The 20000-nt window shown below is 51.4% G+C and overlaps 2 protein-coding genes across 3 annotated transcripts; one reads left to right on the plus strand and one right to left on the minus strand.

The window, feature by feature from the left end:
* Positions 1-7072: 7072 nt before the first annotated feature.
* Positions 7073-15976, plus strand: LOC100383160 (putative DEAD-box ATP-dependent RNA helicase family protein). The gene is made up of 12 exons (NM_001175825.1): positions 7073-7532; positions 7638-7762; positions 8615-8722; positions 9010-9090; positions 9664-9742; positions 10141-10226; positions 10306-10430; positions 11687-11755; positions 11840-11933; positions 13041-13205; positions 13273-13365; positions 15198-15976. The coding sequence occupies exons 1-12, from the start codon at positions 7124-7126 to the stop codon at positions 15288-15290; spliced, it is 1527 nt and encodes a 508-aa protein (NP_001169296.1). The 5' UTR covers positions 7073-7123; the 3' UTR covers positions 15291-15976.
* Positions 15977-16255: 279 nt separating this feature from the next.
* On the minus strand, positions 16256-19591 carry LOC103632239 (CO(2)-response secreted protease). 2 transcript variants are annotated; one of them, XM_008654055.2, is made up of 6 exons: positions 19295-19591; positions 18731-19168; positions 18102-18630; positions 17900-18003; positions 17577-17822; positions 16256-17425 (listed from the first exon to the last, which is right to left on the minus strand). In XM_008654055.2, exons 1-6 carry the CDS (start codon positions 19507-19509, stop codon positions 16510-16512), a joined length of 2448 nt encoding a protein of 815 aa, XP_008652277.1. In that variant the 5' UTR covers positions 19510-19591; the 3' UTR covers positions 16256-16509. The 2 variants fall into 2 exon arrangements, with proteins under 2 accessions (XP_008652277.1, XP_020396948.1); XM_020541359.1 differs by having other exon boundaries at positions 16256-17449.
* Between the last annotated feature and the right edge of the window lie 409 nt (positions 19592-20000).

Consider the following 20000-nt stretch of genomic DNA (forward strand, 5'->3'; position numbering starts at 1 on the left):
GAGGCTGCTTCACGGGTCGGGCTCCAGCTCGGATGTCTAGTGAGTGCTCGGCGACATCCCTCGGTATGCTGGGCATGTCCGAGGAACTCCACGCGAAGACGTCGGCGTTTGCGCGGAGAAAGTCGACGAGCACTGCTTCCTATTTGGGATCGAGCTCAGAGCCGATCCGGGTCTGCTTGGAGGCGTCGTTGCTGGGGTCGAGAGGGACGAATTTAACCGTCTCCGCTGGCTCGAAGTTGCCGGCGTGGCGCTTCACATCTGGCGCCTCCTTAGAGAGGATATCCAGGTTGGCAATGAGGGCCTTGGATTCGGCGAGGGCCTCGGCGTACTCCACGCACTCCACGTCGCATTCGTACGCGTGTCGGTACGTGGGGCCGACGGTGATGACCCCGTTGGGGCCCGACATCTTGAGCTTGAGGTAGGTGTAGTTGGGGACGGCCATGAACTTGGCGTAGCATGGCCTCCCCAGCACTACGTGGTAGGTTCCTCGAAACCCGACCACTTCGAACGTGAGGGTCTCCCTTCGAAAGTTGGAGGGTGTCCCGAAGCAGACGGGTAGATCGAGTTGTTCGAGGGGCTGGACGCGTTTCCCGGGGATGATCTCGTGAAAAGGCGCAGCGCCTGCCCGGACCGAGGACAGATCGATCCGCAGGAGCCCGAGGGTCTCGGCGTAGATGATGTTGAGGCAGCTGCCTCCGTCCATGAGGACCTTGGTGAGCCTGACGTTGCCGATGACGGGGTCGACAACGAGCGGGTATTTCCCCGGGCTCGGCACGCGGTCGGGATGGTCGCCCTGGTCGAAGGTGATGGGCTTGTCGGACTAGTCTAGGTAGACTGGCGCCGCCACCTTAACCGAGCAGACCTCCCGACGCTCTTGCTTGCGGTGCCGAGCCAAGGCGTTCGCCACTTGCCCGTCGTAGATCATGAAGCAGTCGTGGACCTCGGGGAACTCTCCTGCCTTGTGATCTTCCTTCTTATCGTTGTCGCGGGCCTTGCCACCTTTCGCAGGTGGCCCGGCCTTGTGAAAGTGGCGCCGAAGCATGGCGCACTCCTCAAGGGTGTGCTTGACGGGCCCCTGATGATAGGGGCACGGCTCCTTGAGCATCTTGTCGAAGAGATTGGCACCTCCGGGAGGTTTCCGAGGGTTCTTGTACTCGGCGGCGGCGACAAGGTCCGCGTCGGCGGTGTCGTGTTTCGCTTGCGACTTCTTCTTGCATTTCTTCTTGGTGTCGCACTGAGTTGACGCCTCGGGGACATCTTCCGGTAGGCGGCCCTAGGGCTGCTTGTCCTTCCGGAAGATGGCCTCGACTGCCTCCTGGCCAGAGGCGAACTTGGTGGCGATGTCCATCAGCTCGCTCGCCCTGGTGGGGGTCTTGCGACCCAGCTTGCTCACCAGGTCGCGACAGGTGGTGCCGGCGAGGAACGCGCCGATGACATCCAAATCGGTGACGTTGGGCAGCTCGGTGCGCTGCTTCGAGAATCGCCGGATGTAGTCCCGGAGAGACTCCCCTGGCTGCTGGCGGCAGCTTCAGAGATCTCAGGAATTCCCTGAGCGCACGTACGTGGCCTGGAAATTGCCGGCGAAGGCTTGGACCAGGTCGTCCCAGTTGGAGATCTGCCCCGGAGGCAGGTGCTCCAGCCAGGCTCGAGCGGTGTCGAAGAGGAACAGGGGGAGGTTGCGGATGATGAGGTTGTCATCGTCCGTTCCACCCAGGTGGCAGGCCAGCCGATAGTCCGCGAGCCACAGTTCCAGTCTCGTCTCCCCCGAGTACTTTGTGATAGTAGTCGGGGTTCGGAACCGGGTCGGGAACGACGCCCGTCGTATGGCCCGGCTGAAAGCCTGCGGACCGGGTGGTTCGGGCGAGGGACTCCGATCCTCCCTGCTGTCATAGCGTCCCCCACGCCTGGGGTGGTAGCCTCGGCGCACCTTCTCGTCGAGGTGGGCTCGACGGTTGCGGTGATGGTGCTCGTTGCCGAGGCGACCCGGGGCACAGGCGCTGTGTTACGCGTGCGCCCGGTGTGGACCGAGGCTTCCCGCATGAATCGGGAAGTTGCGGCGCGATGTTCCGAGGGGTACCCCTGCCTTCGGGAGGCAGAGCTTTCGGCCCATCGGACCGCGGCATCCTCCAGGAGATTCTTGAGCTCTCCCTGGATACGCCGCCCCTCGGTGGTAGATGGCTCCGGCATCGCGCGAAGAAGTATTGCCGCTGCAGCCAGGTTTTGGCCGACCCCACTGGAAACCGGTGGCGGCCTTACCCTGACGTCGTCGGCGATGCGGTGCTGGATGCCCTAGGGTAGATGACGCACTTCTCCGGCCGGAGGTTGGCCCGCCCATTCCTGCCCAATGTCCCGGCGGAACGGCTCAAGTGTTCCTGCTCCCTCGTCGAGCCTGACCTGCATCTCGCGGATTTGCTCGAGCTGTGGGTCATGACCCCCCGCCTGGACGGGGACCACAACTAGCTCCCGAAGGATGTCAACGCGAGGCACAGGCCTAGGGGGATCACCGTTCTCCGGCATACCAAGATGGTTGCCTTCGCCGGGACCCCCTAGATCGACGTGGAAACATTCACGACTTAGGCCACAGTCCTCGTCGCCGAGGCTGCGGCTACCGTCGGAACAGTCGGAAAGGCAGTAGTCGCATGCGGTCATGAAGTCCCGCATGGCACTAGGGTTACCAAGTCCGGAGAAATCCCAACAGAAGTCGGGCTCGTCATCTTCCTCAGAACCCGAGGGCCCGTAGGTCGAGACGGCCGTCAGCCGGTCCCAGGGTGACCGCATACGATACCCTAGAGGGTTTGGACTCGCCTCTATGAGAGCGTCCACCGAAGCGGAGTCGCTTGGTGGGTCGAGGCTGAATCCAAAAGGTACGAGATGGGAATCGGTCGGTACCTCTTGGTCGACGGGCGGTGACGAAGTCACGTCAGGGGCGGACTGCATCGTCGTCTCAGGCACGAGGGTGACGCCCAGCAAGTCCTTCGCGAGCGTGCTGGCGTCGTCCGTTTGCTTGGGGTTGGCGTGTTGCGGGGAGACGACGCTCATCTTCGTCTCAGACGCGAGGTCGATGCCCGACGTGCCCCTCGTTGGGGCGCCGGCGCCGTCGACTCGCTCGACAGCCGACGAGGTGCCGCCTCCTGCTTGGCCTTGGTTGCCCCGCCTCCTCCTCCGTCGGCGGGGGAGGGGACGAGACAAGCCCGAATGTTGTTCTTCCACCATGTGGGGAAGACGTTGTCGATTCCGCCGCCGGCGGGCAGGTTGTCAGCCGCCACTGTCGCTGTCGCGCGGCGGGGGAAGGAGTATCATGTCGTAGCTGCCGTCGAGGGACATGAACTCAAGACTCCCGAAACGGAGCACCGTCCCGGGCTGGAAAGGTTGCTGGAGACTGCCCATCTGGAGCTTGACGGGAAGCTGTTCATCAACACACAGCAGGCCCCTACCTGGCGCGCCAACTGTCGGCGTTTCGAACCCGGGGGGTCCCTGGACCGACGAGTAAATTGTCGCCGCGTGCCCCAGCCCAGATGGGTCGGCGCGAGACGGAGCGCGAAGGGGGGAAGAAGCCGGAGGGAGACAGGCGTAAAAGGGGAAACCCGCGGCCTTCGTGTTTGTCCCGCGCCCAGGTCGGGTGCGCTTGCAGTAGGGGGTTACAAGCGTCCACGCGGGAGGGAGCGAGCGGCTTACGCGAGCGCCGTCCCGTCCTTCCCCGCGCGGCCAACCTTCTGTAAGAGGGCCCTGGACCTTCCTTTTATAGGCGTAAGGAAAGGATCCAGGTGTACAATGGGGGGTGTAGCAGTGTGCTAACGTGTCTAGCGGAGGAGAGCTAGTGCCCTAAGTACATGCCACCGTGGCAGCCGGAGAGGTTTTGGCACCCGGTTCGTGTGGTGTCGTGGCCATCGGAGGAGCGCTGGAGCCTGGCGGAAGGATAGTTGTCGGGGCTGTCGAGTCCTTGCTGACGTCTCCTTGCTTCCGTAAGGGGGCTAAGAGCCGCCGTCGTCATAGAGCATGCGGGGCGCCATCATTACTTGTTTACCGGGACGAGCCAGATGGGACGCCGGTCTTGTTCCCCGTAGCCTAAGTTAGCTTGGGGTAGGGTAATGATGGCGCCTCCTGTGACATGGTCGGTCCGAGCCCTGGGTTGGGCGAGGTGGAGGCCCCTCCGAGGTCGAGGTCGAGTCTGTCTTTCGAGGCCGAGGTCGAGTCTGAGCCCCTGGGTCGGGCGAGGCGGAGACCGTCGGCTGAGGCCAGGGCTGAGTCCGAGCCCTGGGGTCGGGCGATGCGGAGTTCGTCGTCTTCCGGGGCTGAGCCCGAGTCCGAGCCCTAGGGTCGGGCGAAGCGGAGTTCGTCATTTTCCGGGGCTGAGCCCAAGTCCGAGCCCTGGGGTCGGGCGAAGCGGAGTTCGTCGTCTTCCGGGGCTGAGCCCGAGTCCGAGCCCTGGGGTCGGGCGAAGCGGAGTTCGTCGTCTTCCGGGGCTGAGCCCGAGTCCGAGCCCTGGGGCGGGCGAAGCGGAGTTCGTCGTCTTCCGAGGCTGAGCCCTGGGGTCGGGCAAAGCGGAGTTTCCTATGGCGCCTGAGGCCGGACTTGGCTGCTGTCAGCCTCGCTCTGTCGAGAGGCGCAGCAGTCGGAGCGACGCAGGCGGCGCTGTCCTCTTGTCAGGCCGGTCAGTGGAGCGACGAAGTGACTGCGGTCACTTCGGCTCTGTCGACTGAAGGGCGCACGTCAGGATAAGGTGTCAGGCCACCTTTGTATTAAATGTTTGCGTTAAATGCTCCTACGATACGGTCGGTCGGCGTGGCGACTTGGCCAAGGTTGCTTCTTGGCGAAGACTGGTCCTCGGGCGAGCCGAAGGTGCGTTCGTTGCTTGAGGGGGTCCTCGGGCGAGACGTGAATCCTCCGGGGTCGGCTGCCCTTGCCCGAGGCTGGGCTCGGGCGAGGCGAGATCGTGTCCCTTGAGTGGACCGAGCCTTAACTTAATTGTACCCATCAGGCCTTTGCAGCTTTGTGCTGATGGGGGTTACCAGCTGAGATTAGGAGTCTTGAGGGTACCCCTAATTATGGTCCCCAACAGTGCCATACACTCCTTCATTAGCTCAAACAGCCGCAACGTCTCATCCCTGAGCCCATTGACCGAGTAGCCATCGATCATGGTGTGCCACAAGTCCATGTCGCGGTCAGGTATAATGTCGAACGTCCTATGGGTGTGGGGCATGGCTGCACACTTGGCGTACATCTACAACAGCTTGTTGTTGACTCGAAGGTCGCTGCGAAAGGGTGAGCGAGGAAGAATTCGTGCACCTTCGTGAGCTCCTCCAGCAGCTTAGGGTTGGATCAGGCTGCCGCGAGCTCATAGAAGGTAATCGGGTCGGCACACGCCCCTTGTCTACAAGCTCCACGATGCCCTTCACCTTCCCCTCCCGGCGCAAATCCTGCCAGATCCCTAGTCCCCGCTACAGGTTCAGGCAGTGGCGGTGCCTGCTATGGGAGTGGAGTCTCGTGGCAGCACAGACTACACATGCTGACTTGGTGGCGGAGGTTCATGGCCGTGTGATGGCCGCGGCGTCACATGTTGTCCGGGTGGCGGAGGCCCGTGGCCATGTGGTGGTGGCGGCGGCGATGGCACATGATATCCCGGTGGTGGAGGCCCATGGACACGTGGCAGTGTAGGCGGAAGCCGGTGCTGTCCCAGTGGTGGAGGCCCGTGCTGCCCATATCGATGACGCGTCGGGGTGGGCGACGCCAGTGGATGGAAGGGGGATAGGGGCACGACAGTTGTGGCTCACCATCATTGGGAGCGTGGATGGAAGGATTGTGTCCATGGAAGGACTGCGTCCATGGAAGGACGTGGGGTAGGATGTCGGGGGCGATCACCGATGGAAGGCCGCAGTTGGGAGGATGTCGGGGGCATGAGCACGGCGCACGTGGCGATGATGGAGGTTTTCCTAGGATGGCGCGATCGGGATCCTGGGATTGCGCGACCCAGAGGGGCGAAGGGGGAGGATGTCGGGGGCAGAACATGGTACACATGTGGACGCCTACAATGGAGACTTGCCAGTTCCCTAGGCCCCGCTACAGGTTCAGGCGACGACGGTGCCTGCTAGTGCGGGGGTGGAGGCTCGTGGCAGCACAAACTGCATGTGCTGACTTGGTGGCGGAGGTCCGTGGCCGTGTGATGGCCACGACAACACATGTTGTCCTAGTGGCGGAGGCCCGTGGCCATGTGGTGGTGGCGGCGAGGGCACATGATATCCTGGTGGTGGAGGCCCATGGACGTGTGGCAGTGTAGGCGGAGGCCGGTGCTGTCCCAGTGGTGGAGGCTTGTGCTGCCCATAGCAATGACGCGTCGGGGTGGGCGACGCCAGTGGATGGAAGGGGGATAGGGGCGCGACAGTTGTGGCTCGCCATCATTGGAAGCGTGGATGGAAGGATTGCGCCGATGGAAGGATGTGGGGAGGATGTCGGGGGGCGGTCACCGATTGAAGGCCACGGTTGGGAGGATGTCGGGGGCATGAACACGGCACATGGGGCGATGATGGGGGGGCGGATGATGGAAGTTTTCCTGGGATTGCGCGATCGGGAACCTGGGATTGCGTGACCCAGAGGGGGCGAAGGGGGAGGATGTCGGGAGCAAAACATGGTGCACATGTGGACGCCTACAATGAAGACTTATAGAATAGTAGAGATTGACTAGAATCATGTCAAACAAGTTAAGTTGCGCTCGAATTTTTTTATAGCAAGCGAAATCTAGATCCTCCGAAACGTACATCCTTCGGAAACCCTGCGACATCGTTTGATACCATACCGGTAACAATTTCTACCCAAAATGCTTGTCTAATTTGCTAAGACATGCTTTGTATAGATTCTTAGCTAACCGAACGTCCATCGTCGTCCATCGTCGGACGGTGGCTTATCATGGTCAAAGAGACGTCACTTTTTTACCATGGAACTATAAAATCTGATGCTTTACATAGTAGATAAGCCACATGATAGAGAAATAGACGGCTGAGGTTCACCGAGCCGCCGCTTCGGTTCTCCTCTAAAACCCTAGAAACTAACTCCCACCTCCCGGTTCCCGCCGTCCTCGCTCGCCCCCCATTCTCCGGCCCTCCCCACCGCCACCATTTTCCCCGGCGACATGGGCCGCAATCTTCCAGCCGAGCAAGTGGAAGCACCCAGGAGCAGCAAGATGGACAAGAAGAGAAAGAAGGACAAGAAGCGGAAGCTGGCAGCCGAGGCCGAGGAGGAGGCGGCGGTGACGGCGACAGTGGAGACCGTGAAGAGCAGCAAGAAGAAGCGGGTGGAGAATGAACCCGGCGCAGGAGCAGTGGAGGCGGAGAACGGCGCTGAGAAGACCGTGGCGGTGACCGGGAAGGGTTCGGAGGACCCTAAGTACGCGCCGCTACGGTCGTTCTCCGCTGCCGAGCTGCCGTCTCAGGTGCTCGAATGCTGCAGCGCGTTCGCGCGGCCGTCACCTATCCAGGCACACGCCTGGCCGTTCCTCCTCGACGGCCGGGACTTCATCGGCATCGCCGCCACCGGATCCGGTACAGTAAAATTATTTGGTTTCTGCTTTCCGTTTGGTCATTCCTTTGTCTACCCGTGTTCAAATTTGTGTTGAACTTGTTATTACGTCATCTGGGTATTGCCAGGAAAGACAATCGCCTTTGGCGTGCCGGCGCTGATGCACATCAGGAAGAAGGTAGGGGGGAAAGCAGGGAAGAAGGCTGTGCCACGGTGCCTCGTGCTATCACCAACGAGGGAGCTCGCTCAGCAGGTAATCCAGCGAATATTGTTTTTCAATCACAATACTTGAGCATGGCATGCAAACTTTGGTAATTGCTGGTTGGCTGCTATGGTGTTATATAAGTTGCTTTAGTTTTAATTTTCAAGCTTGTACACTAAAGATACCATGAGTAACTTGCAGTCACACTACATATGCTTCTACTATGTGTCACCTAATAAGTTGATTCACTATCACTGCTCGTGCTGCTAATTCATTGGATGATGAATCTTTGAAGCCTTTCTTATTTGACAATCTTTTCTGAAATAATCATTGCTTCAGGTCCAGTTGTTTTTTCGAGCTTCTACTGCTGCTTGAAGTTTTTAACATGATTTTTCCTAGAAGATTCTGTCATCAATAGCCATTTGTTTGTTGCGAAAGAGAGGAATAATAATTATTTTACCTTTTTATACAAAAATGCACATGTCATATTCTGTTTGGTGTGTGAGATAATGAAAAAGAACTATTCATAGTAATCTGTAAGAGCATCTCCAACAATACCTCAAATTGGTGTCTTAAATTGAAATATAAAGATCTACACAGAAAAACTACTCCAACAGTGCCTCATTTTGTAAAATTTTGTCAAAAACATATAGGGCACCCTCTCAAGTGCCTTAAATATACTACACCCTAGTGAGCTACCCTATAATCTAGAATTAGGACTTTACTGTTGGAGCAGAATACTTTATTGGTGCCCTAAATCATATAAAATATACCCATTTTTAAATTATAGGGCATTTTTATAGAACACGTTGTTGGGGATGCTCTAAGCTTGATTGCGAACAAAAACAATATGGTTGAATGTGAACATACAAGAATAATTTACACATTTCTGTATTTTGCCAGATTGCAGATGTACTTAGTGAGGCTGGTGCACCATGTGGGATAAAATCAGTCTGTCTTTATGGTGGAACTAAAAAGGAACCCCAAATATCTGCCCTTAAATCTGGAGTGGTAAGATAACACTGATTTCATTTTTCTTTCCCCAGCCACGGTTCATATAATTGTACTGAATATTGAATATTGATTAAGTTATGAACTTTTGATATCGTTGCATACCAAATCATTACCATACCACTTCTTTTTTCACGGATTTCACTTAATGGAAACTCAAAATGTTTCTTTACTATATAGGACATGTAATGTAACTGTGTCCCCAATCAGTCTTTGACAGTTAATTTGTGTAAAAACATACTGTTGCCTGACCCTGTATTCATTTTTTGGGGGGTTTGTGGTTGCAGGATATAGTCATAGGAACTCCTGGTCGTATGAAAGACCTTATTGAAATGGGTGTTTGCTGTCTTAATGAGGTTTCGTTTGTGGTAAGCCAGTTGTGCCTTTTTTTGCTATTCTTGTTGTCTATGAAGTGTGGTGTGCATGGTATATATATTCTATCCAGTCACAAATATGCAGTGTTCTGAACAGCAACAGGGTCACCAAGTTCTAACTTTGATCTCTAATTCACCAGCCCTTCGTTCTTTTTTATTTGATATTCTAAATTTGAGCAAGTCAGACCTTTTCATGTTTGGCATGATATGCTAAACCTACATATATTGTCTGTATGAAAGGCACACCACTTGTTTTGTAGTTAAAAGTAGTTAAGTAGTTTAGGGTGTGTTTGGTTCTGTTGTCTCATGTGAGAAAAGTTGCTTTCTGCTCTGAAAAAGCTGCTTTCTGCTGTGAAAAAAGAGAAATAAGGGTTCGGCACCCCTTAAATGATGGAAGATGGGTAATTTCTTTGAACTTGGTTTGCTGGCATCAATCACATCAAATATTTCTTGGGATTACTGCTGTGCTTACACTTTCATGGTTATGCTTTAATGAGTAATTATTGTGTTCCCTTTTGTTGACGTACTTATATGGTGTGATATATATTCTTACTTTTTTTTGCATAGGTTCTAGATGAAGCAGATAGGATGCTGGATTTGGGTTTTGAACCTGAAGTCAGGGCAATTTTGAGCCAAACATCATCTGGTTTGTATCCATTACTTTCTCTTCCCTCTACCAGTGCATGTGTCAGTGTGTTCGCACCTGTTTAGGGGGTAGGGGGCGGGTGCATATATATCATCAACATTCAGATAAGAAACCTTTGTACTGTGATTGTGAGTTTTTGTGGATTTTATAGCTGGCAAGGCCCTGCTGCTATTTTGTTTTGTTCACTATGGGTTTACTACAAAGTAATAAATCTTACTGTTGATGCTATGTAATGCGATACCTTGTCTGTTGTCGTAGTTATTTGAACAGCACCCTCTATTTTAACTTATTTTTGTTATCATATGAATATATCTTTTTTCTGCATTTCTCTGCTGCATCCTTGACTCAACCCTTCAGTTCTCTATATGATGATGCATACAGTATTATTTCTCATGCAGTACGCCAGATGGTTATGTTCAGTGCAACATGGCCTCTTGCTGTCCACAAATTAGCCCAGGAGTTTATGGATCCAAATCCGATAAAGGTTGTGCTGTTTTTGTCTGTTTTTTTTTTGCTTTCAAACAAGTACCTAGGCTGACAGTCTTTTCAATGTCTCACTGCAGGTTGTTATTGGATCAGAAGACCTTGCTGCTAACCATGACGTGATGCAAATTGTTGAAGTATTGGATGATAGAACAAGGGATTCAAGATTACTTGCCTTGCTTGACAAATACCATCAAGCACAAAGGTAGATATCAGTTAGATTTCACTTTATGCTGTATTTAAGATTCATTTCCTTAAGGCACTGATTCCTGCTGTCACACTGGAAGCTAAGCATCGGGGCAGGCAATAGACTAATGCTCAAGCAAATACATATATGAAACTTGATTATATGTTTTTTTGGAAGCATGAAATTCGGTTATAAATGGTGAAATTGGCGGTCTGCTAGAAACTCATAATTCTCAGTAGGATTAGAACTAATCCACAAGTGTGAATTATGAAAATATCATATCAATCTATAGTTGCAGAAAACATCCAGGTAACTTTGGATGTGGCACAAATGTCTGAGCACAACTGCAGGCTTTATGTACCTTAAGTTCTCCAGAAGCCTACTTGATCTGATATGCTGGTCCTACTTGAACCATGCTAATGACTCACTCAATAGTGGGTTGCATTGGGATCAACATGTCAGGAACGGGGCAAGTTATGGTTTTGTGAAACTGAACATAAAACATGATGGAAAGCATTGGTATCAGTGATTTTCTGCACCTATAAAACAAGTTTTCTCACAGGAAACTATTGGTTTTAATGTTATGAAACATGACTGTTGGCTCTGTGGTGTTGCCAGAGAAGATCACAAATGTTTTTATTTGATATCCATATCGACAAACAGTTGTGCTACCTCGATTTTTGCCCCTCTGCCTTCATCTGCATTAGCATCCAAAATCTGATGGCTATCATTTATGCTTCCTCTAGATTTGCATCCTAGATATTGCAAAAGCTACTGGTTGATCCATGTCACAATGTTTCCTATTCCCATTAACTACCCACCAATGCCAATCATTGCTCTGTACCACTCAGAACTTAAGGCGTTGGAGAAACACAATGGGCGATTTGATTTTAGCCACTGGAATATGTTACAGATACATACTGTACATGGTTCTGTTCTGCTGACACCGACATAGTACAATCCGTGCCACTGTCCTGAATCCTGATATGATCTTTTGGAGCCACCTCATCCTCTCCATGTATCATGTCTAACATATGAGGGCAATATTATTCAATGCCTTCTCTTTTCCTTATTTGCAGGTTAAATTATAGTATTCTTAGATAGGATATTTTGTTTTCCATATTACTCTACAAAATCTTTGCATTATCTATGTCCTATCATTGCCACCTAAAACCGTTTTTTTACACAAAAGAAGTTTTAAGGGCTATCTTTTATCCTTGGAGCCGTAAGGTAATACTCATCTTAGGAAGTTGTACTTGTGTTCAATGAAACAGCAACAGGGTTTTGGTTTTTGTGCTGTACAAGAAAGAAGCTGCACGAGTGGAAACAATGCTTCAGAGAAGGTAGCAGATTTGTTGCCATTTCTTCAATTTAATCCCTGAACAATATTTCTCTCCATATTTTTATAATATATGTATGTTCTAAAGGGGATGGAAGGCTGTTTCAGTCCATGGCGACAAGGCTCAGCATGATAGAACAAAAGCTTTATCTTTATTTAAAGAAGGGAAATGCCCATTAATGGTGTGTTTTTTTTTCTATCACCTCTTTATAAGACTAATTTATTCAGGCCTGATAGTCTGATTGTAGATATCTATGGACTTTGCTTGTTAGTTATGGTTTGTTGTTTATTTTATGAGCCAAACTTGAAGACATCTGAGGCATGTTTTGTTTCTTTTCCCAACCTTGCCCACAGACGCACCAGCTTTGCTAGGCAAGATTGGGAAAGACAAATCTTGTTAGTGGGAAAATCGTCGTACATTGTCTCCAACTGCCCCTCTCCGCCTCACCCGTCCTCTCTAGCGACCGAACCTCCCGCGCACAAAAGATGAGACGCGTGCGTTTAGAACCCACACTCTTGCGGAAGAAAGGCCACAACTTCTACCACTAGAACACATTTGTGTTTGCGTTATAAAAGAGAGATTATATATATACTAATATTTTGAAAATAAAAAATGATCATGCTTGAATAAAGTATTATGAAAAAAATATAATCATGTTTGAATAAATATCTCATTTAAGCAATGTCTACCTCTATGATGTATAAAAACCATAGCAATGTACGGGCGACTAACTATAACCTTTTATTCTAAATCACTACATATTGCTACACCTTTAAAGTGGGACTCTAGGGACAACGCTCTCGCCTCGATCCTCTGCAGCTCGTGTTGGTTTGTGTTATGCAAAAGAAACCATATTTGATATATAGATATAGAAACCGTAGGGATGCACGGGCAACTAACTAGTTGCACTGTAATTCAGTGGTTGAATGCTTAGAGCAGCTAGTTATGCTATCTTGTATTTACTATTTAAAGCCCCAATTTATTGAGTTTTATTTAGTAATTCAAAATATTGAAGAAACATGTGGTAAAATCATTGCTTTTCTTTTGTGATGTGGTGAATCTTAGGTCAATGAAAACATTTTTGCAAGAATGTAGATTCTTCAAAATATCTGTCATAGGGTTTCTGTTTTTTATATTTGCGCCTATGATTTTTCAAAGTTTCATCTTGGGACCATTTATCTTGCATTTAACATCATTCTGTCAAGTTCTCTTATTTATGTTTCTAGTTTAGACGACAATGCTATTGTTTGTTTCATTGCACTCATTATTTTTTGTAATATACATGCAGATTGCTACAGATGTCGCTTCACGTGGACTTGATATTCCTGATGTTGAAGTAGTGATTAACTATAGTTATCCTTTGACCACTGAGGACTACGTCCACAGGATAGGAAGGACTGGTCGTGCTGGCAAGAAAGGTGTTGCACATACCTTTTTCACTCAAGCGAACAAGGTACTTGAGTCATTAAACCCTTTTTGCACTTGATGTGTTCAGTTGTTGATGCTATGATAATTTACAGGCACTTGCTGGTGAACTTGTGAATGTTCTGCGGGAGGCTGATCAGGTTGTTCCTCCAGCCCTTATGAAATTTGGCACACATGTCAAGAAAAAGGTTTGTATTCAGCTGTTTTTTTGTCTGAATTTATCTTCTCATATGTCTAGTCCATATCTGTCTGTATGATTGTCTAGGTATGGATGCCTAGCAACGTCAGTAAGAGTACAGAAAGAAATACTTTTGAAAATGCAGTCGGAGAGTACATTCTCAAGAAATCACTTTGATGAAATTGTCCTGTCTAGTTTTGATGTGAAGCCTTTCTGTTGTTGCAAATATATTGCAAATGTGTATAAATTAGTGGTCGCATTTGCTAACCTGGCTTGACTGACATGAAAAATAGTAAGATACAAATGCATGCGAAATGACTGTCCATAACCTCAAAATAACACATTACTCTCACTTATGTTCTTTCAACACATTAGGTTTTAGGAGTGAAATATTGCAATAGCTACACTATTGTTCTTCTCATTTGCCAAACTTTGTGAAACTTAATTCTACCATGACCATGGACAAACGTAGAGAATCTCAGGGATTAGTGAATTGTGATTCTGCACCCTGCACAGTTCATAAATTAATTTTGTTTTTGCATATTGCAAATGTATTTGAATTTAACCTTTTTTTTGTGTCACTGAGCAAGTGAACATGGCTCAATCTTGGGTCTTTTTTTGAAATTTGTTTATAACTTAAATGCCTGGTTTGTAGGACTATTAACACATCTCAATTGTCATAGAACATGCCCTGCCATTTTTTAAATATTAGACGATCTATTTGCGCCCTATGAAAATGTCAATTACTGGATAAGGCTATTTGTAATAACAGAAAACTAGAAATCATAACACTTGTGTACCCCATATAAAAACATGAAGGTCCTGTTTCATGGACATTTTAAGTTTTTAGCACCAAAATGTGCTATGTATATTAATGAAAAAAGTTTCATGTATGTGATATCCTGCAACATACACAACTCTTTCTGTCCAAAATGATGTGGCCGGGTGAGTTTCTTAGTATCATGGTATTTGGAGACCACTGTTTTTGTAACTAAAATTCATGTGGTACTAATATTTCACGTCCATAGACAACATAGGTCTTTAAACATATGCATACCCTGGTTGTTCCGTAAGATCTCCGCTCAAATTTCATGTCTCTAGATAGAGCTAGATGCATGACATAGGTCTTTAAACATATGCATACCCTGGTTGTTCCGTAAGATCTCCGCTCAAATTTCAGCTCTCTAGATAGAGCTAGATGCATATAAAAATGGAAGTTAGGGTCCTGTTACCCTTCAGAGTCCGGTCACGGACTCGCAGTACAACTTACGCAACCACAACCATGGATGGGACGGATGGAGTACATGCAAAAACAATTTTTTATGCTGCAAACATATTTTCCTTTGTTTCCATCTCGTGGACATGGAAGCTCACTAGCAGAAAGAGGAGAGAGTGGCCATGCAGATTGCATTTTTTGGTTCTGTGAATGTCTGAGAACTGACTAATTGACCCTTAAAAAAATCGAGCCGCCTTGCTACTGATACAGTACAAATGAAGAGAACACTGCATGAGATGAAAAGGAGTACTAGGGTGAAATTTGGGAAGAGGAAGTCCCATGTGGACTTTCCAGATACTCCGAAAGCACTGTTTTTTATATCCAAATGCATCTTAATCTTAGTAAATGTTTATTTCTGAAATTCTAGTATGACCTACTGATTAAAATTTAAAAGATGTTATCCTAAAAAGCCATATAGTTTAGACAGAATGCATGTCAGTTATGTAAATGTCAGTAAAGGGCTAAAGGCTCAATTTAGTAATCGAACATAATGAACATTAAAGTAGTTTGCATATGGGAGATTTATGATAAGTGTCTTTTAATTTAGCAGCTACCATATTTTGCAGGAATCTAAGATATACGGATCTCATTTCAAGGAACTTACAGCAGATGCTCCTAAATCCACGAAGATCACATTTGGCGATTCTGATGAGGACTGATGTGATGACAGCTTAGGCCTTGTTCGTTTCTATCGGATTGGTAGGCCGGAACGATTCCTATCCGGATTGCTTCTCTAATTTATATAAACTTTGATTAGCTGGAACGATTCCGGGTGCAATCCGACGGAAACGAACAAGGCCTTACTGATTTTTCATCCCTGCTGACGGAAGCTTGATTTCTCCGTTGGTGATGCTATGGATGTGATCAGATCAGCCATTTGCAAGCTGATTGCAGCCACGGATGAGTATTGTGGCAGTGGGCAATCCCAAAATATAGCTCTCTTGTTATAGGTTAGTTTATTATGAGTAGCATTCGGCTTATGTTTTTCTGGACCGTCCCCATTATGCATTAGCTTGGGCTGCTTGGCTGTATGTAATAATAAGCAACATTCTGCTTATTATGATTTGCATTCTCTTGGAGGCTTAGTTTGGAAACTTAAATCGTCTCCGGTATTTCCAGGGATTGAGTGGGAAAATAAGCTATTTTCCCACTCAATCTTCAGGGAAACCGGAGGGGATTTAAGTTTTCAAACTAGCCCAGAGTGTAGTTAAATTCAGTGCGTCCTTAGTACAAGCAGCCCGGTTATGGTAATGATAGGATAGTGAAAGGTGTACTTCTATCCTGGTTAGAGTAAAAAAAGAATATGGTTTTCCGTGTTATAGTAAAAAAAAGAGGATGGTTTTGCAGTTGGATTTTGATTGGGTTCCATGTGTTTGAATCAACTTTGTGTTTCCACAACTTGTGAGTTGTGACCCGACCGGTGCTGTTACTAAGTTGGCCTCAGGATCTACGTCGAGTTCAGCTCCGCATTGTTTTTGCGGCAATAGGCATAATAATAAACTTAAAAGCGTGTCAGGTTGGAGTTTGAAGCCTATTTTTGTTTCTTGTGCTGTGTTCTTTTTAGTCTCTATTCTCTTGTGGTGAGATGCATTACATAGTGTGCGTTGTGGTTGCAAACTGTGCATCGAGTTCCACTGAATACTTCCAGCTGTCATGATGCTTACTATTTCCCATTGTACATGAGCCTAAGGTTTCGACATTATATTAGAATGTTTAACCGTCATTTCTGACCAAGGCGTTTTGGAAGGCCCAGTTTCAGAATCTTCGATGATTCTGAGTTTGCCACTAGCAGTGGCTTTCAACATCGTATCCTATACTTTATATCTGAGATCACAGCATTTCTTGACGTGCCTGCGCGTCAGGTATTGCCATGATGTTTCAGCTGGTGACCACAAACGGGCTGCGGACCATGTGCTTTCCGTCTGACCATGTTATGGAGCCCGAAAGGGCGCCCTTGGCCGCCGCCGCGTCGTCGTCGTTCCCGCTACGGGAGAAGCTCACCTGGAAGGCCAGCTTCTTGACGCCTCTGGTGAACTCGAGCTTACTGGGCGTGACCTTCACGTCCAGGCCGGGCGGCGCGCTGACGGCGACCGTGTAGGAGGCCGCCTCTTGCGCCCCCACGTTGGTGACGGTGCGGGTCACGGTCCGGCTTCGGCCCGCCGCAGCCGATTTATTGCCGAGGAGCCCCGTCACGGCGATCGACGGGTAGTTGAGGTCGGAGATGAGGTCCTTGCTAACGTTGGCCGCGCAGCTGAACCCGCTGGGGAGGGTGGAGGCGACGAGCCTCACAGTGGACGCGTTGTAGCCGTAGTTGCAGAGGAAGCGGAGGTAGTCGTCCTCCCCGGCGTCGTACACCAGCCCGGGGTCCAGCGCGCCCGCCGGGTGCACCTGCCCGGCGCCGTAGTCGTACGGCGTCGCCGGCGACCCGGAGTCCGTCGTCATGGGCTCGCGCTCGTTGTTCAGCGTGGTCGCCGTGGTCATGATGGCCGACCGGACCGCCGCGGGGCTCCACGTGGGGTTCCACGCCTTGACGGTAGCGGCGGCCCCGGCGACGTGCGGGCAGGCCATGGACGTCCCGGACACGAGGTTGAACTGCGAGGGCTGCTTCTGCCCCGGCGGGAGCGACGACGCCGGGATCCACGACGCCAGGATGTTCACCCCCGGAGCTGCGATGTCCGGCTTTAACACGTTCCCGGTCTGCCCCGACGGCCCCCTCGACGAGAAGTAGGCCACCACGGGCGCCGGCTTGCACTCCGTCACGGTGGCCGCCGCCGTGATCGTCGCCACCGGTTCGCTGCGTCCATTTCGTGACAGGTAACTACGACGGTGAGGCCTAGGCGCTGTGGGTCGCTAGCTTTTGGTAGTAGAAGAGACGGCAGACTTTGGATTATTGCAGTTTGCTCTAGCTAATTGCACAGCAACAAGCAAGATCCCAACAAATCTACCTGGCGGCGGCGATGTACTTGTGGATCGCCGCGGCGGCGGCGGAGGTGACCTCGGTGACCGGGAAGTCGAGGTAGGCGGTGGCCACCGAGCTCTCGTTGTCGTTCATCACCAAGATGCACCCCGCCGCCCCGGCGCTCTGGAGCTCGTCCGCCTTCACCAGCTTCGACGTGTCGCTCTGCGAGTGGTGGCACAGCACGATCTTCCCTCGTATCTTGCTGCTGTCCAGCGTGCCGGGCTCACAGTGGCTGCTGACGAGAAGAAAGCTGCTGAGGATTCTGATCCGTGAGACTGAGAGGAAGAGTACGTATACTTTGTTAGTTACCTTGCTGAGTCGGTGTCAGAAACTGAGCTGGACTTCGCCGCTGCGCCGGTGATCAATGGATACTTGGGGGATCTGTCCAGGTTCGAGAAGTTTATAGCTACACCCTGCACAAGTACAAACATCATCAACGTGCCGGCCCAATTCCCAGCACTAATATATGCTGACACCGAATCGAAGGCAGCTCTCAATGCGAACACCGTACCTTGACGGCGCTGTTATTTCCACCGAGCAAGACGTCGGACTCGAAGTCGCGGTCGATGGTGGTGGCGGCGACGGTGAGTATCCAGGGCGCCGCGTTGACGACGGTGGCGGCGCCCGGGCCGGAGTTCCCCGCCGAGCACACGACCGTGACCCCCTTGGCGACGGCGTGGAAGGAGCCGATGGCGATGGGGTCCGCGGAGAAGTCCGGGCGGAAGTAGGGCGACGCGCCCAGCGAGACGGAGATGACGTCGACGCCGTCGGCGATGGCGTCGTCGAAGCCGGCGAGGATGGCCGACCCCGCGCAGCCCGCCTGGGAGCAGACCCGGTACATGGCGACCCTGGAGGCCGCGGAGCCCCCCTTGGCGGTCCCCGGGGCGAGGCCGTAGTACGAGGCGCCGGTCACCGCGCTCCCGGCGGCCGTGGACGACGTGTGCGTGCCGTGGCCCACGTCGTCCCGCGGCGACCCGCCGCCGCTCGGTGCCGGCCCCCTTACGCTGCTGAGGTCGTAGTATCTCGCGCCGATCAGCTTACTGTGCATGCGGATGCGTCGGTCGGGCGATCTGAACCATCAGTAACTAACACGAAATGGACGGGGCAAAAGAAAAAAAAGAGAGAAATGGCTCGCTTAACTTGTTGCAGTTGGATGAGTTGAAGTCATCCCCAGCCATGCACACTCCCTTCCACCGGCTGGGTGGGCGCCCAAAGCCGGCGTCGTTGAAGCTGGGTGACTCGGGCCAGATGCCGGAGTCGAGCAGCCCGATGATAGTGTCCGCCGCCGGAGACGACGACGACGGGTCGTTGGCGGGTGCGGCGGCCTTACCCTTCTTGTTGCCGCTGCGTCTAGCAGGGCCGGCGCCGGCGGCGTCGTCGATCTTGACGGCCGTCGTCGTCTGCTGCAGGAAGTCCCAGGACCTGGTGGTGTGCAGCTGGTACACCGGGTCGGCGAACACGGAGACGACGCCGGGCTTCCGCCTCAGCGCGGCGGCCTCGTCCTTGGACAGCCGCGCCGCGAACCCAGAGAAGCCGTGCTTGTACTGGTGCACCACTAAGCTGTCTGCCCTCCGGCCCCTGGATACACGAGTACGACAGGCATGCATGCTATGCCTTATTAGCGCGTGTGCTACGGTGACACGTGTTCTTTTTTATATGTGCTAGTAGCTGCAGAGAACGAGAGGGTCCTGTGACGACGACGACCTCTTGAGTACCGTGCTGACGAGGCGCAGGTGGCTTTCCAAGAGCAGGCTGGGGGATGTCCGGGGCGGCACGGCGCCCATGTACACGACGTACACCTGCGGCGGCGACCTCCCGCCGTCGCCAAGGCCTGCGCCGGCGGCGGCCAACCAAGAGAACACGGCGAGCAGCGACCAGTACACGGTGCTGGACCTTGCCATGTGCGTGGCAACCTCCATCGATCTAGACGAGACAGGAGCTGAGGCTACTGCAGTGCACGACGCGACGCACGCTCACTAGCACACTCGCTCTGGTCGCCACGAGTTCTGCTGCGTCTCTATATATAAGCGCTCGCGGTGCCCCGGTACATCGATGCATTGCCTGGCTGTGTGCGGCTGTGGTTGCGCGGGCGCGGTGTGGTGCGTGCGTGCGTGGGCTCTAGTGGTGCGGCCACTGCCGCAACGCCAGTATGGAGTGGACGGCTAGTGCACCTTATCTCTCGACTCGAAGTGGCAGTGGCAGTGCTAGCTAGGCCAAACCTTCTGTGTTCAGTGGCTGTGCCTAGCTAGGCACTGGCACTCCTTTCTAGCTACATGCTTGGCTAGCTAAAAACAAATCATTCTCTTCAGGATATACCACACTAGTACTGTGTGTACTAGTACTACACTTACATCCCATGATTCAGTGGAAGATCAAGTTTTGGCATTAGCTTAGTTGGTCAACAAATGTT

This window comes from Zea mays, chromosome 7 (assembly GCF_902167145.1).
Source record: "Zea mays cultivar B73 chromosome 7, Zm-B73-REFERENCE-NAM-5.0, whole genome shotgun sequence".
Lineage (NCBI taxonomy): Eukaryota > Viridiplantae > Streptophyta > Magnoliopsida > Poales > Poaceae > Zea > Zea mays.

Bases quoted from the DNA above. Each gene is read 5' to 3' on its own strand.
- LOC100383160 (NM_001175825.1), top strand. From the start codon at position 7,124: ATGGGCCGCAATCTTCCAGCCGAGCAAGTGGAAGCACCCAGGAGCAGC. The intron at 7,533-7,637 runs GTACAGTAAAAT...GGGTATTGCCAG, and splicing joins CATCGCCGCCACCGGATCCG to GAAAGACAATCGCCTTTGGC. The intron at 11,756-11,839 runs GTAGCAGATTTG...TATGTTCTAAAG, and splicing joins GAAACAATGCTTCAGAGAAG to GGGATGGAAGGCTGTTTCAG.
- LOC103632239 (XM_020541359.1), bottom strand. From the start codon at position 19,509: ATGGAGGTTGCCACGCACATGGCAAGGTCCAGCACCGTGTACTGGTCG. The intron at 18,004-18,101 runs GTACGGTGTTCG...GTACTTGTGCAG, and splicing joins GAAATAACAGCGCCGTCAAG to GGTGTAGCTATAAACTTCTC. The intron at 17,450-17,576 runs GTAGATTTGTTG...TCACCGTCGTAG, and splicing joins AAGTACATCGCCGCCGCCAG to TTACCTGTCACGAAATGGAC.